The sequence below is a fragment of the Macaca nemestrina genome, chromosome 12 (assembly GCF_043159975.1).
Source record: "Macaca nemestrina isolate mMacNem1 chromosome 12, mMacNem.hap1, whole genome shotgun sequence".
Taxonomy (NCBI): domain Eukaryota; kingdom Metazoa; phylum Chordata; class Mammalia; order Primates; family Cercopithecidae; genus Macaca; species Macaca nemestrina.
In genome coordinates this window covers 52,317,209-52,333,633 of record NC_092136.1, presented here as the reverse complement: position 1 = coordinate 52,333,633, position 16,425 = coordinate 52,317,209, and the positions used below count along the sequence as shown (strand labels likewise).

The window sequence follows — 16,425 nt, the reverse complement described above, 5'->3', positions numbered from 1 at the left end:
CTGCAAATTATGCCACGCATTAGCCTTCTAGTTTCCTTAAACCTACATCTCATCTTTATATTGCTCTGACTTTTTTCTTCCCTTTTTCATTAAAAGAAAAAGCTGTACAGCTCTCCAGGTGGTTCTTGATACTTCTGCATCTAGATCAGCAAGGCCAACATTTTAACCTCCCATATCATTTTTAACATTACTACTCCCAAAAACCAAGCATTCAATTTACAGTCACATTTCCAAAGCAGCGTTCCCTGATTAATAATACCTAATATTACCTTCCTCTTTTGGAACATAGTCACTTAAAAGGAAGGACAACCCTAGATTTGAAAAAAAAAAACAAAAAAAACAAAAAATTATTTTCTAGTAAGGCTATTTCTCCAAAGATAAACTGTCCTTAAGAAACTATTACAGACACCTTCCCTTCTTTCTTCTAGTAAGAATTAACTAGTTGGGACCAGGGATTGGCAAACATTTTCTGTAAAGGGCCAGAGTAAATACTTCAGGCTTGTAGGCCACATGGTTTCTACTAGAACTACTTCACTCTGCCACTGTAAAGTGAAATCAGCCACAGAGAATATGTATATAAATGAGCATGTGTATGTTTTTCTTTTTTTGGAGATGGAGTCTCGGTCACCCAGGCTGGAATGCAGTGGTGCTATCTTGGCTCACTGCAACTTCTGTCTTCCAGGTTCAAGAGATTCTCCTGCCATAGCCTCTGGAGTAGCTGGGATTACAGGCGCCTGCCACCACACCACAGCTAATTTTTGTATTGTTGGTAGAGATGGGGTTTCACCATGTTGGCCAGGCTGATCTCAAACTCCAGACCTCCAGTGATCCTCGGCTTCGCAAAGTGCTGGAATTACAGGCGTGAGCCACTGTGCCCAGCCACATGTGTATGTTTCAATAAAACTTTATAAAAAACAGGCAAGGAGCTGATTTTGGCCCATAGGCCAAAGTTAGACCATAGTTAGAAAAAACAGAATGGTCTCACATAGTAGGGGATCAATTACCAATTATTGCATAAGGGAATGCATGTAGGCATCATTGATAGCTAGTACAAATAGCCATGTGTGGAGTATGTGTGTATGTGGTGGGGGTGAGATAGGTGCAGCGGGTGAACAAAGCTAAAAATCTAAAAATCTGTAGAATGTCTTTATTTCATACTTTTGGTCAATTGCCTCTGAACGCAGCACCAGACATCAGAAAGGTCTCCATCTCCATTCCCTTGTCCTTGATTCCTCCTGGACTATTAGAAAGACTTTAGAATTCCCATCTCCTTGTATTCTGTCCTCCACACAAAATCACCACTCTAGACAAATGTAATCATATTACAATCCTTGCTTAAAAACTACCAATGGTTTCCTCATGCTTAATGGGAAGGTCTGTACTCTTTGGAATATTATACAAGGCTTTTTTACAACCTGGTTCCAATCTACTTACTGTCATCTATTATCATACTACACTCTAACTCTAGAGTTCTTAAATACACCTGCCATATTAACTTTCCCGAAACATGCTTTTACACAAATTGTTCTGCTGCCTGTTCCCTCTCAGCCTCCTTACCCCTGAACTCCACCTTCTTTTATCCCTGGAAAAACATTAAGATTCTCCACACAGTTAATCATTCACTTCTTATGTTCCATAGCACTCCCATATGTTAACAATACATAACAGAACCCAACTGTAATTACCTTTTTGTATGTCTGACTCTCTGACCTAAATAATGAGTTCCTATATGGCAAAGACAGTGTCTTTGTTGGTGTATCCTCAGTGCCTAGCACAGTACCTGATAGACGGCAGGTGCTAAGCAAATATTTGAGCAAAGAGTGAATGAACTACCAGGACATGCCAGTTACAAGTAATAACCTCTTCCAATATCCATCTTACTCAGAACATTTTTTCCTTTAAAAATAAAGTAAAAGCTCTTTGGGAGGCCAAGGCAGGCGGATCATGAAGTCAAGAGATCGAGTCCATCCTGGCCAACATGGTGAACCCCGTCTCTACTAAAAATATAAAAATTAGCTGGGTGTGGTGGCGTGCGCCTGTAGTCCCAGCTACTCAGGAGGCTGAGGCAGGAGAATCACTTGAACCCAGGAGGCAGAGGCTGCAGAGAGCCGAGGTTGCACCACTGCATTCCAGCCTGGTTGACAGAGCGAGACTCCTTCTGATAGATAAGATAGATAGATGATAGATAGATAGATAAATAGATAGACAGATAGATAGATAGATAGATAGAGCCTGCCCCTGACTTGCAGATTTACCAACCTATTCAGTCAACAGTTAAGGGTTTAGCAGTTACTGCATCACAGAATTGTAATGCCAGAGTGCTACCTTAAAGTTGTTTACGGTCTGCTGAGAGTGATTAAATTGTTCATAAAGTCAAAGAATATTCCAAACAAAATATATGTACATAAAGTGTTAGAGCAATAGTGGAAGCGTAAAGAATTCAGAAGATGAATGAGATTCCAATGGACTAAAATAGAAAAAGCTTCTTGAAGGCCTTCCTTAATCTTAATGGATGAGCAAGACTGGGATGGGCAAGAACAAGGGGAGCGCAAGGTAGGCAGAGAGAGTATCATTCTAAGGAGAGAATGGCATCAGGTAAGCTACAGAGGCAGGAACACAGAAGATGGTTTAGGAGACCCTAACACATGTATGACTGGAACAAAAAGTGTACTGGGAAACAGCTGGAGGTAACATTAGAAGACAGATTATGGTCAAATGGAGGACAGCCATGAGTAGATTCTACTCTTTAATAAGAGTAAATTATACTCTTTATTAAAAGAGAAGCTCAGATTTTTTTAAGCTTAGTTTGTTTAAATCTTGCAGAGAACAAAATTTTGTATGCAGTTCCAGAAACATGGAATTGGGAAATCAGAGGTTCTGTATATAGGTGAACTTTCAGGGATAAGAGCCAGTCCTACTGTCTTGCCATTCCTGCCCAGGATGTGGAGGGTAGAATAATTCACAATCCCATCCAATTAAAGACTTCATTACTTAGTCTCGCATTTCCTGTATTCTATGGGAACTGTAATTCCACAATTATTTTAGAGTTTGTAATCTTAAACTTCTGGTTCTTTTCTAAGTCTCGGCCAATTACTCTGATAGAAGAGAGCTTTCCACTGAGTTCAGAACAAGGACTAATGATGGGAGTAAGGCCACATCCAATATGGTCTGCTAGATGGGGTAGCAGTAGTCCTAAACTGCCTTAAGAACCCAGCCCGAGGAGGTTGAGAGATGCTGTTCCATTAAAGGATAAGTGAAACAAAATGGAAAAACTCCAAAGACGTGCCTTTTGGTGGAATTGTGGTGTGAAGAATGATTTAGGTAAGAATTATTTGTGCTTTCCCATGACACGTTTGTGTTTAACAACACCAATAAACCCAAAAAGCCTGCTTAAAATTAAGTAGAAGAGGCCTGACTATAGCAGTCTCTCAATATGAATATGGGACCACAGAACTAAAATTATTTTTTGAATACTTCCGGCCTTATATTTCATCATCTTTTCTCACACATCCAAGTTCTCTCTGGTCCTCCTCATGTCTCTTGTACACCAACCCAATCTAGCTCCCATAAAAGTCAACACATTTAATATTCTAATAAACTACTTTTAAGGGACTTGGGATTGGTATGGCCGGGGCACAGCAATGGTGGGGGAGGATAGTAACAAAATGGCTACCTTGGAAATCTCATTTTTTTTTCTTTCATCCCAAGAAAGTCTCAACACTTCTGCCGGGGTTATGACTATTCTACTTATTTTTTCAAGAGGAAAAAGTAATAGACTTGATGAGAAAATACGGTTATTGGTGTACATATTAGTTGAGAAAGGAAAGAGTGCTTCAGTACATAGAAGCAGTTATTGAAAAAAAGAATAGAAGAGCCTGGTTAGTTACCGTCCTGCCAAAGTCAAGCCCAATATCACAGATTGTAGTACACAGGCAAATAATTTAAAATTTTAAATTTTAAAAATTTCCACTTAAAATAATATTTCAAAACCACTCACAGACTCAAATCACAGAGACTTGGATTCAAGACCTGGCTCTGCTATTTATTCCCAAAAAAACTTCAATAAGTATTTAACCTTTTAAGCTTTAGCTTCTTTCTCTTTAAAAACAGAGACAGTGATAGCTAACCAACTAACCCCATTAGGTAGAGGAAAGCTCTGTTTTACAAAATACCAGCTGATAAATGTAAAAGGAATGATAAATTAGAAAATTATCATTTTGCAATCTTTAATGAAATTACAAATTCAGGCAAAAATTATCAACTAGTATTTAAAACCTTTAGGTAATGATTAGCAGGGAGCTGAACATTCTTAGTGTCAAAATACCGCACAAAGGAACAGCTTAATCTTATAATAGAGAGATCAGGTTGTCACCCACAGATAGGTTTGGCTCTGTGTTCCCACCCAAATCTCATTACAAATTGTAATCCCAACGTGTCAGGAGAAGGGCCTAGTGGGAGGTGTTTGAACCATGGCAGCAGTTTCCACCCTGCTGTTCTTGTGATAGTGAGTTCTCATGAGATCTGACGGTTTAAAAGTATGTGGCAGTTCCCTCTTCACTCTCTCCTGCCACCATGTGAAGAAGGTCCTTGCTTCCTTTTCGCCTTCTGCCATGATTGTAAGTTTCCTGAGGCCTCCCAGTCATGCTTCCTGGTAAGCCTGCAGAAGTGTGCATCAAATAAACCTCTTTTCTTCATAAATGACCCACTTTCAGATAGTTCTTTATAGCAGTGAGAAAAAGGACTAATACACGGACTAAGCCTTTAATCTAACTTACAGTTCACAGAAATTACTAAACTGAAGGACACACCAAGGAAATAATAGGGCAAATCCAGAAGTGGGACCTTCTACAAGACAACTGGCCCAGACTCTTCAATAGGACAATATCATAAATAACTACTCTAGATTGAGAAATTTGACAAAACAAGCAGTTAGTTATAAGATGTGGTCCTAGACTGAATCTTGGTTTAGAGAAAACAGCTAAAGGAAATTTGGGGAGACTACTGAGAAATTTTAATGTGGATTGATTCAAATAAAGTATTCTTAATTTTGTAGGGTATGTTAAAATATTTTTTAGAGCTGCATATTAAAATATTAAGGAGTGAAATATCATATATATCAGATATATATACACAGATATGTTACATAATATATACACACACATATAGTGTACTATTTTAAATGAATTTTATATGAGGTTAATAGTAAATAGTACTTGTTACTAGGTCCTTATAATTATATGAAAATTCATTTAAGAGTTATGGCTCAATGCTTTAGAGCACTGCTATTTTCTCCCTGTGACAGAGAAAGAAGTCCTCACTTTCAGTAACTAATTTACATATAGCTTTTCCATAAATCTTTTATTTACTATTTGAGAACCACCTATACCTAGGAACGAGGCCACATGTTAGGTATACAATATGCAACTTGACTTCTCTCAAGGAGCTCACAGTCTATGACTGAACCGAGTATATTATAGCAAACTATTCTTAGGAACAATTTCACAGAAGTTCCAAGAAGGTTTCAGAGGATTTGAAGGATGAATAATAGTTGCCATGAAAAGAAAGAGGAAGTAGAGTGGGAAAGAAGGAATTTCTAGTAAATAATATTTGATTATCACAACTATCCTCTAAGATATACAGAGTATTATACTCACTACCAAGATAAAGGAAACTGATGCTCAGAAAGGCTGAGGGACTTACCTTAAGACACTTGGTCAGTATACTCCTTACCATGGCCTATAAGACCCTGCATCTTCTGATCCTACTTTATCTCTTCTACTAATTCTCAGACCAACTATATCTCTTCAAATCTCCTCCTCATTTATTATACCAGACATATGTATGTTTTCTGTACCACAAATATAGTAAGCTCATTACTACCTCAACACTTTTGCACTTGCTATTTTCTCCTTCTAGAGCCATTTTTGTCACCAGGCCTCCCCTTCAGTGTCTTCTCCTCAGAGGCCTTCCCTGTCCTCCCAATCTAAAGTAGCTCCCAGTGCCTTCTCTCTAGCTCTAAGACCAAGTAGCTAAATCTCACTGTTTACAAAGTAATGGACTAGGGCACTAGACCAATGCTTCATATATCAGCAATTCCACTGCTTTTTAAGCCCAAAGTCTCTGGCCCTTCCCACACAAAAATCCTGTTTCTGGTTATTCTTCCTATGTATCTCAGCAGCCCATTACTATTCTCCAGCAGTTCAACCAGGTAGGTCAATGATCAACACTATTATCTTCATTATCACCATCACAAACATATACTGCAAATTTACTATGTACTAGGCAGTGTTTTAAGTGTTTTTCACGTATTAATTCATTCTATCCTTACGAAAACCTTATAAAGTACTCATTAATGCTCTCATTTTAGAGGAAAGAAACTGAGGCACAGAATATTTAAGTGCCTTGGCCAAGGTCACACAGCTATTAAGTCACAGGATTTGAACATAAGTAATCTGGCTCCAGAGCCTTTACTCTTTACATTGTCATGCTATATCAATTAAGACACTTTGTTCTTCTTAAGCGTATTTTAAAATAAAAGAGGCATCTGATAAAACACTGCAGAAAAATTCTTTTAATTCATAAAGTAAGCTATCTAAAACTCTATGCATTTACATAAGATGAAAGAAATTTCATAATTTGTTTTTACCTTGAAAATAAGCTATTATTATACTTTAAGACCTAAGTAAGCTATTAGTAGTGCTGCTGTTACATGAATTTTCAGGAAGTAATTTTTAATTCTATTGAGCTTCAATGACCACAACTATGCAAAGAGTCCTGGCAATCCTATGGGAATGTACATATATTCATGTCTACACATACCACATGGGCTTTGTCAAAAATGAATTAGGGCAAACTAGGGCAGAAAAAGACAAATACATATCTCTATCACTAGAGAATCTTAAGGAATAACAATTTCTAATGGCCTTTTATCTGTCTTCTAAGTGCAGTTTATTTTTGTTATTTATAGGTCTACTGCATAAGCATGTGCTAATCATTTGTCAGAGTTTTTCTCAAAGTATTCCAACTGTATTCTAAATAAGATCCAATTGTTTTTAACCTTTTTGTTTTCAAAAGAAAATTAATAGAAAATAATGAAAATGTCTTACCTTCTATTCCCAATCTAATCTTCTTAAGACCCCTCTCCTTCAAAACTGACTTGGCCACATCTCTGTTTTCAATATACTTGAAAAATCTATATAATTTTGTGCTATAAATAACTAGAAACAAAAAGACAAAAATGTTATTGTATTAAAATTAAAGGATTTAGAGATGAACTTAAATTTATCTTGCTCATCAAAGGGGCCTAACAGTTCTAAAAGCCCAAATAATGGATGCAGTAATGCCAAAGGATGACTAGCCAACATGACAGGGCAGTATTCAGTATAGTTAATGTAGAAGCAAATGTCTACTTAAGTGGAAACAAGAAAAGCTTTGACAACCAATCAGAAAACCCAATCCACAGGAAGAATCTCCTTCTGAAAGATACATCACCTACACATTTATTGGAATGGGATCTGCCCCAAGTTTTAAATAAGATAATCCAAAGAAGATATCAATATCGCATCATTATCAAGCAAAGTAAAGGACTTTGCTAAGAAGTCTACAAGGCCTAGTCTAGAGGGGGAAAAACTGCCTTGTCAAAGAGTACAAAACAGATACATTTTACATTTCATGGATTGAGCAACTATTAATAATTTCCCAAAAGGCAAAGACCCTCCCCACAAACTGTTTTCCATTCAGGCGAACAGCCCCATTTAATACTGATGTTAAAAATGGCAGATTCGAGCAAGTTCTGCCCAGGTTAGTCTGTTTAGAGCAAACTGGCTTTGCAAAGGACAGACATTCCACTGACAACATGTTGAGTCTTCCAAATGTGCTGAGAACTTCAGGGAGTTAGACTGATGGACATTCCTCGCCTTCTCTCTTTCAGGTTGAGTTATCTCCCTTAAAAGGTGAACTGCAAAGGTTTTTTCAAAAAAAGAAAAACACACTCACAAACCAAACATGCTGGTTTAAGAGCCAATAAAAGGAAAATACGTATATAAACTCTACTCATGGGGTAAATTTGTGATTATTACTACATCCTTAAGATTTACTGGTATTTTAAGAAAAAGATTATTTTAGATCTTAGAAAAGACAATATATGTCATAAAGTCACATGTGGAAAAATCAGGCCAAAAGGCTATCTCTAGCTCCTCAAATGAGTCTTCTTTATATTGGATCATCTTGATACAAAATAATACATAGACAACTAAGTAAAAATGTTTTCAGGCCTTTTAAGCTTTAAGATAAAAAACAAGAAAATAAAAAAATATTGAAGTGAAAAGTTCAACAACGGAAAAGAAAACACCAGGTTTATTATAATTGTTTGTCACCATCATATCATTTCTATGTTCTATGGTTGGCTGTACTTTCTTGGGGTCAAACCTTTTGAAAAGTAAAATATAAGTTATAAGCTTGTTCATTCCTTTTCCTTAACAGAAAATAATTTAGTATACCTCTTTTATTTTTGACAACCTTTCATTTTTCTTAGGGTTTGTTCAACTTTTTATTCCACATATTATAGAAAAACATTGTCAGCAAAGAGCCTAGAACTGAGGAAATAGCAACAGAAATGTCTATTACGACAACTATCCACAAAGGAATCACAACACTCATTTAAGTACATCATGCAAAAGAAATACCTCAGTGCAAACTCTGAAAAGTACTACCATAACTTGTGTTAAAATAATCTTTCAAAAATCTCCTTTAGAAGTAAAAAAGAATGCCATCTGGAGTCTGCTTTGTTTTGATTTTAGAAAAGCATATGTAAAATGGAAAAATCAGAGACAAAATGTTTTGGTACTTTCTATATTAAACCCTAATCCTTACCAAGACAACAGACTATATAGTACAGAAGAAGATGCTAGGCTATTTTATTCAATTCCTTGAGTCATTCTTTCAATTCTTCCTTATTTATTAAACTGGTCAAAAATACTAATATTGGGCTCATCAAGAAAAATAACAAAAAAATAAGAAAAAATGTTAGTGATTGTTGCTCAAGACAGGCCATTTTGGTCAGAAATACCCAAAAGAACTATAGTACAAAGGCTTATGAAGGGTCACTGTATCCTTGATGAACATATATGATATTTTTAAAAAGGGTACCTTAGAACTTCAAGTTATCCTCAAAATCAATGAGTTAAAGCTTCTAAATGTATATAAAAACAAAAACTCATTTTTTAAAAAGCTATTTTTATAAAGGAACTAGTTCTCCTGAATGCTTTTAAATACAAAGAAAAAAAATCTATCAAGTTCCAGAGAGTCAACAAATAACTAACTATGTGTGTATGGCATGGGTGGGGCATATTCTTCTGCACAGGGACATACTTTGGGCATTGCGAGCCATGCAGTTTCTGCTGCAACTACTCAACTCTGCCACTGTAGCATGAAAGCAGCCATAGGCAATACACAAAACTTAATTTATAAAAATAGGTGATGGGTTGGATTGACCCCCAGGCTATAGTTTGCTGGTCTATGAGAAGAGCTCTTTCTTTACACACACAAGAAATAATTTGTGATGATTCAGGAGAAAGAAAACATGCCAGAATACTTACTTTGTGAATATTCTTCTCCCATCTGTGGTGGATATTCTTCATCCCAATCAACCACATCATCATCTGTAAGCACCACTATATGACATTCCCGTTCCCCACTCTGGGCACTAGCTACCATGAGAGGGAGGATCATTTCTTCCAAATAAAATTCAAATTGTCTACGAGCACCATCATTTGATAACTCATGCATTAGGGCACCTGAAATGAAATCCACAAAAATATCTTACCAAAACTTTTCCTAAAAAGACTTCTTTTAGAAATATAGAATCTTATAATAAGAAAGGCCAATTAAAGGCATCCTACATAGGCCCCGTCATTTTACACATCATGAAATAACTTGCCTAATATTACAAAACTAATTTGCAAAGTCAGAATTAAAACCCTATCCCTAGCCTATTTTTCACTATACCATATTATCTTCCATCAGTATACGCAGTATGTCTTAAGGTATATCTTAAAGATACTTTTCAGGTTATCCACATAAACTGAAATAGTTCTTATATTCCATTTCCTGCATGCTCTGCTTCTCAGAAAGTTGCAAACCGATTTAATATTTCAGTGCAGGTTGAGAGGTGAGGTGAAAAGGGTCAACAGTCTTTAGAATAAGGCAAGCAAAAGGTCAAGCAAAATACAACATGATGCAGGAATTCCACAGCAAACTTGATACTAGAAGTGAGAGAGCTGAAAGATAAGACTTCAACCTCCTTAAGCACAGACATAATGAACAACTTCAATTTCCTAAATGCACAGCCACTAACTCACCTGCACTGCTTTTTTCTTTTATTCCTATTGATTGGCAATGTCCTATCTCCCTATTGAAGATGCCAACATCTCAAGAACTACTGCTACTGCATCAGCATGGAGAGCAAAGTCAGAGAAGCAACCATGGCAACACATGAGAGTGTGTGTGTGTGTGTGTGTGTGTGTGTGTGTGTGTGTGTGTGTGAGAGAGAGAATGTGTGTGTGAGTGTGTGTGTGTGTTGTAAAAACTGGAGAACTGGAGACGGGATGAAGGAGTACACTAGAACTCAAACCTACAGTCTCCCAAGGGAGAGCTTTTCCTCCCTACAAAATGTCTCCATAATTGTATAATAAATACTATATAATTATTATAATTGATTAGATAATTAAATAATCTATATTACTATTACTTAGCCATCCTCTCTCCAGGCTGGCTATTTCCCATTGTCATTTTAAAAAGTTATCTTTATAGACAAATACCTATATTTCAACACCTTCTCTCTCCCCAGCTTCTGAACCAATTCCAATCTGGCTTCTACTCTCACTATACTACAGAAATGTCTTGCTATGGTCTCCAAATGGCCTTTATATTGTCAAAGACAATAATCATCTTTGGTCCTGATCCTATGTGACCTCTCAGTTAAATCTCCTACACTGGACCACTCTTTCTTGAAACATACTCACCCCTAAGAATCTCTGATACCATTATCCCTGTTTTTTTCCCTCCTCCTGGCTATTCTTCCTCAGTAACCTTTGCCAACTCTTCCTTCTCCAGCTGTTCATTAAATACTGGTATTTCTCAGGACAATTTTAAGTTCTTTTCTTCTTTTATCCTATGCTGATAATTCCCAAATTTATTTCTACTAATTTAGTCTTCTGTATTCGAGATGCATTTTATTCAGCTGCTTTCTGGAAATTTCCGCTTGGATGTAACCTCAGAGGTACCCTAAACTCAATACATCCAAAATTTAACTTACCATCTCTGTCTCTCTCCACAGTATTTTTCAAATCAGTAAATGGCATCACTATCCACCCAAGTTTTCAGAACCATCTCAGTACAGTGCTGGGCATAAAATGGGAACTTAAATATTAGTATACTAAATGAATAAATCCTGGATTTCTCCTTTACCTCCTAATTCAAATAATTCCCCAAGTCTTCTTAAACATACTTGAATTGTGTTATTTCCTTCTTTTGGCAGATATTTACCAAAGATAGCTGCAAAATCTCCTAAGCCACATACTTCTCTGCAAGGTGACCTTGACATCTCTTCCCAAAAAGTGGAATTTAGTTCCCCTCCCCTTTAATTAGACTGGTAATACAAACTTGTTTGTAACCAGAGGAGCATGGCTGAGGGGACAGCACATGACTTTGGAGGCTAAGTCAGAAGAAGCCTTTCAATTTCTGCCTTGGTTTCTCTGGAATGCTTGTTCTTCAAATTCTTCCTTTCTGAATGCAACCTACAGGATTTGAGAAGCCCAAGTCATATGGAGAGACTACACATAGGTATTCTGTTTGACATTCCTAGCTGAGTCCAGCCTTTGAGTCATCCCAGTCCTGGCACCAGACATGTGAATAAAGCCTCCAGCCTTGTGAGCCACCCCAGCCCATCAATTCTTCACAGATGAGGCCTCAGATATTGTGATACAGCCATAAGCCACCTCTGCTGTGCCCTGTATAAATTCCTGACCCACGGAACAAATGAGAGTAATAAAATGGTTATAGTTTATGCTAAACTTGAGGTGGTTTATTACACAGCAATAGTTAACCCAACATATTCCATCCCCTTGCCTCCATTCTGGTTCTGTTCATCATTAACTCTCACCCAAACTACTACAAAATCTTTCTGATTACATTCCCCCAACATCTGCTTTTGCCTCTCTGCATTTCATTTTCCCCACAGCAGCCAAATCTAATTGTCTCTGCTAGTCTAACCCTCTCATGAATTATACTATCCTCAAAATAAGTCTCAAATCCTCAACTTGGTACATAAAGCCCTGCTATGTGAAAAAGAATGTTACAGATCAGAGTGTAGAATCAATCCTTTAATACATTTTCTTTAATTATCCATATACTGATGACTCCCACTTACATCTAGCCCACATTTCTCTGCTGAACTTTAGACATGTATACCCAATGCTCCACTTAACAGTTCTACTTGGATATCTAACAGGTATTTCAAACTTAACATGTTCAAAATCAAGCTTTTAGATTTTTGCTCCTCATGAAGTCTCCCCCATCTCAATTAATGGCAACCTCAAACTTCCAGTTAAAGCTCTCCTCTCCTTTCCACTCCACATTCAGTTGAAGAGGAAATCCTGGTAACCTGAACATCAAATATACCCAGAATCTGACTAGTTCTTACTGTTTCCACTCTAATCCAAGCCCCTACCATCTCATACCTGGACTTTGATCATGGTTTCCTAACTGATCTCTTTGCTTCTAGCACTATTCCCCTTTTGGTCCATTTTTAACACAACAGCCAGAAGTGATTCTTTTTTTTTTTTTTTTTTTTATTATTATAATACTTTAAGTTCTAGGGTACATGTGCATAACGTGCAGGTTTGTTACATATGTATACTTGTGCCATGTTGCTGTGCTGCACCCATCAACTCGTCAGCACCCATCAACTCATCATTTACATCAGGTATAACTCCCAATGCAATCCCTCCCCCTTCCCCCCTCCCCATGATAGGCCCCGGTGTGTGATGTTCCCCTTCCCGAGTCCAAGTGATCTCATTGTTCAGTTCCCACCTATGAGTGAGAACATGCAGAGTTTGGTTTTCTGTTCTTGTGATAGTTTGCTAAGAATGATGGTTTCCAGCTGCATCCATGTCCCTACAAAGGACACAAACTCATCTTTTTTATGGTTGCATAGTATTCCATGGTGTATATGTGCCACATTTTCTTAATCCAGTCTGTCACTGATGGACATTTGGGTTGATTCCAAGTCTTTGCTATTGTGAATAGTGCCGCAATAAACATACGTGTGCATGTGTCTTTATAGCAGCATGATTTATAATCCTTTGGGTATATACCCAGTAATGGGATGGCTGGGTCATATGGTACATCTAGTTCTAGATCCTTGAGGAATCGCCATACTGTTTTCCATAATGGTTGAACTAGTTTACAATCCCACCAACAGTGTAAAAGCGTTCCTATTTCTCCACATCCTCTCTAGCACCTGTTGTTTCCTGACTTTTTAATGATTGCCATTCTAACTGGTGTGAGATGGTATCTCATTGTGGTTTTGATTTTCATTTCTCTGATGGCCAGTGATGATGAGCATTTTTTCATGTGTCTGTTGGTTGTATGAATGTCTTCTTTTGAGAAATGTCTGTTCATATCCTTTGCCCACTTTTTGATGGGGTTGTTTTTTTCTTGTAAATTTGTTTGAGTTCTTTGTAGGTTCTGGATATTAGCCCTTTGTCAGATGAGTAGATTGCAAAAATTTGCAGAACTGATTCTTTTAAACCTTAAGTCAGGTCAGGATTATAACACTTAACAACTCTACATGGACTTCTGTGTGAACAGGGCTCCCAAGAAATAGTACAATGTGACAGTCTTACAGATCATATCACTCTTTTGTTCAAACCTCTCCCATATCTTCCAATCTCACTCACAGTAAAAGCCAAAACATAAAGGCCTTATTTGACCTAGGTGCTTTGTTACCTCTCTGACCACATCTCATATTACTGACACTCTCACTCACTCCACTCCAACTATCCTGGCCTCTCTGCTGCTCTCAAATATACGAGACAAACTCCTTCATTGTGTGCATTCACTAGCAACCCCTGCTTGGAATTTAAATTTTTATTTCCAATGAAAGTTTCTCTGGCTCCTCTAAGTAACTTCTCCACTTTTTTCTCCTTGGCACTTATCACTAACATACCATATATGATTTATTTACTTTGTTTATCACATGTTTTTCCCAATAGAGTGTATGTTCCATTAGAACAGAAAGTTTTGCCTGGTTTGTTCATGCTGAATCCCCAAAACTTAGAACAGTGCTTAGTACAGAGTAGAGCCATTAAATATTTGTTCAATTAATAAATTTTGTTTCCTCTTTACCTCTCAGGCCTTATTCCTCACCACTCATACTCCATCCCTCTGGCTCTAGCCACACGTGCCTTTTTTTGAGTTCCCTAAATATGTCATATTCCTTACTACTTAAACCTCTGCACATATCATTTCTACTGCTTGTATGGTCAGCTTTCCCCCACTCTTTGCCACTCCTTCAGGTTTCAGCTTTAATGGCACTTAGATAATGATTCTCCACAGACCCTTTGTCATACACTTCTAATAATATCTCATTTCTTCACTGCATTTTTCACAGCTTTTATTACTTGTTAAATGTCTGTCTTCCCAACTAGACTATAAACTCCATAAAGGCAGGGACAATGTCTGTCTTTGTTCATTACTATAGGTACTATATGCATGAAACTCATAAAAAGCTTGATTAAGAAGGAAGAGGGGACAAAAGGACAAGTTAAATGGTAAACTAGAAATGAATAGTTGATCAGGACGCAGAGGCACAAGAATGATATAGTGGACTCTGGGAAGTCGGTGGGGAAGGCTGGGAGGAAGTGAGGGATAAAAGACTACATACTGAGTACAGTGTACGCTGTCCGGGTGATGAGTGCACCAAAATCTCAGAAATAACCACTAAAAACTTATCCATGTAACCCAAAACCACCTCTATCCCAAAAACAATTGAAATAAAAATTTAAAAAAATTAAACCTGACACTTAGAAATTAAAGATAAAAGGTCGAAATCCCCAGTATAAAGATAATATTCGACACCACAGTGATGAATAGCACCACTTAGAATACGTGCAGATTCTGTGAGAGAGAAAGTAGCTAACAGAGGAGAACAACCACATTCCAAGGATCAGGAAGAAGGATGCCAAAAAGCCAAAGGAAGGGAGAGTCAAGAAAAAAATGAGTAACATTATAATTACGCCTAAAAGAAATGACTTTATTTTTCTTGAGAGAGGGTCTCACTATGTTGCCTATGATGATTTTGAACCCCTGGGCTCAAGTGCTCCTCCCCACCTCAGCCTCTCGAAGTGCTGGGAATATAGACATTAGCCCCACATCCAGGGAAATGCCTTTAAAGACAGAGATGCCAGAATTCCCATTAAACTTAACATTGTTCAAAATCTTCTAGCCAATTTGACAAGAAAAAAAAAGACATAAAAAGTGTTATTTGTAACACAGTCAATTAACTATGAGGCATATAGGAAGATCAAGTAAAAAATCATTAGAAACAAACAGGGTTCTATGAGGTGGCTACATGTACAAAATTCAGTAACTTTATTATAAGTCAGCAGTTTGAAAAGTTAAACATATTCTACACACAGCAATAATAAAAACACAAAATATTAACAAGACCAGAGCACGCTATATGAAGAAAATGATAAAACTCTACTTAAAGACACAAAAGTGTGAATAAATGGGAAGACAGCATTTGGAGCTATATGTTAATTCTTCTGAAAAGTTAACTTCAAAGGATTCCAATGAAAAGTTCGAGTTATTTTTAATGAGAATGTTTTTGAATATCTAGAATAGACATAAGTCAGATTTGAGTATGTTTGAGCCTGAGGTTTACTACACAGAGAAAGGGAAAGACTGATGATACCAGAGAGGACAACCAGTGGAAGAGGGTCCTAAAAACACACAAGAGAATACAATAATTTGTTAATTCAGCAAACATTCTGTTGAGTCCTTAGGATGTGCTACACACCACAGACACAAAGTCAAAAAGATATAGTCTCTGCCCTCAAGTCCAAACTAGTTTAATGCCACAAACTGAAAAAGAGTGCCTCAACCAGAGAGAGAGAACATGCGAGCAAATTGTATAATTTCTTCTTAAATTAAGACATAAGCCCAGATATTTTAGTGCAAAGTGTCATTCCAAATATTCAGCAAGGGCATATATTAGCAAGAAAAAAAAATTTACTTTTGGATCATTTTTAAAAGATCATATCCATCTCTTCAAATTCTATATAGTTTTTTTATAAACATCTTTGGGAATCTCTAAATTTTTAGTAACATATATTACAAGTAATCTAAAAACAACTACAAATG

General features: G+C 37.0%; 1 protein-coding gene across 14 annotated transcripts in view; it reads right to left on the bottom strand.

Moving 5' to 3' along the window:
- LOC105486909 (BTB domain containing 10) overlaps positions 1-16,425 on the bottom strand; it is an 83,377-nt gene that overhangs the window by 13,160 nt on the left and 53,792 nt on the right. For 13 of the 14 annotated variants that reach the window (XR_011610805.1, XM_011750038.3, XM_011750050.3 and 10 more), the window contains 2 exons: positions 9,597-9,794; positions 7,107-7,217 (listed from right to left, as the gene is read on the bottom strand). Coding sequence is in view for 13 of the 14 variants with exons in the window: in XM_011750038.3 (XP_011748340.1) it covers positions 7,107-7,217; positions 9,597-9,794 (309 nt within the window). In the remaining variant the exon portion in view is untranslated. Of the gene's footprint in view, positions 1-7,106; positions 7,218-7,278; positions 7,958-9,596; positions 9,795-16,425 lie in introns of those variants that run through there. The other variant, XM_071075077.1, reaches the window with a different exon arrangement.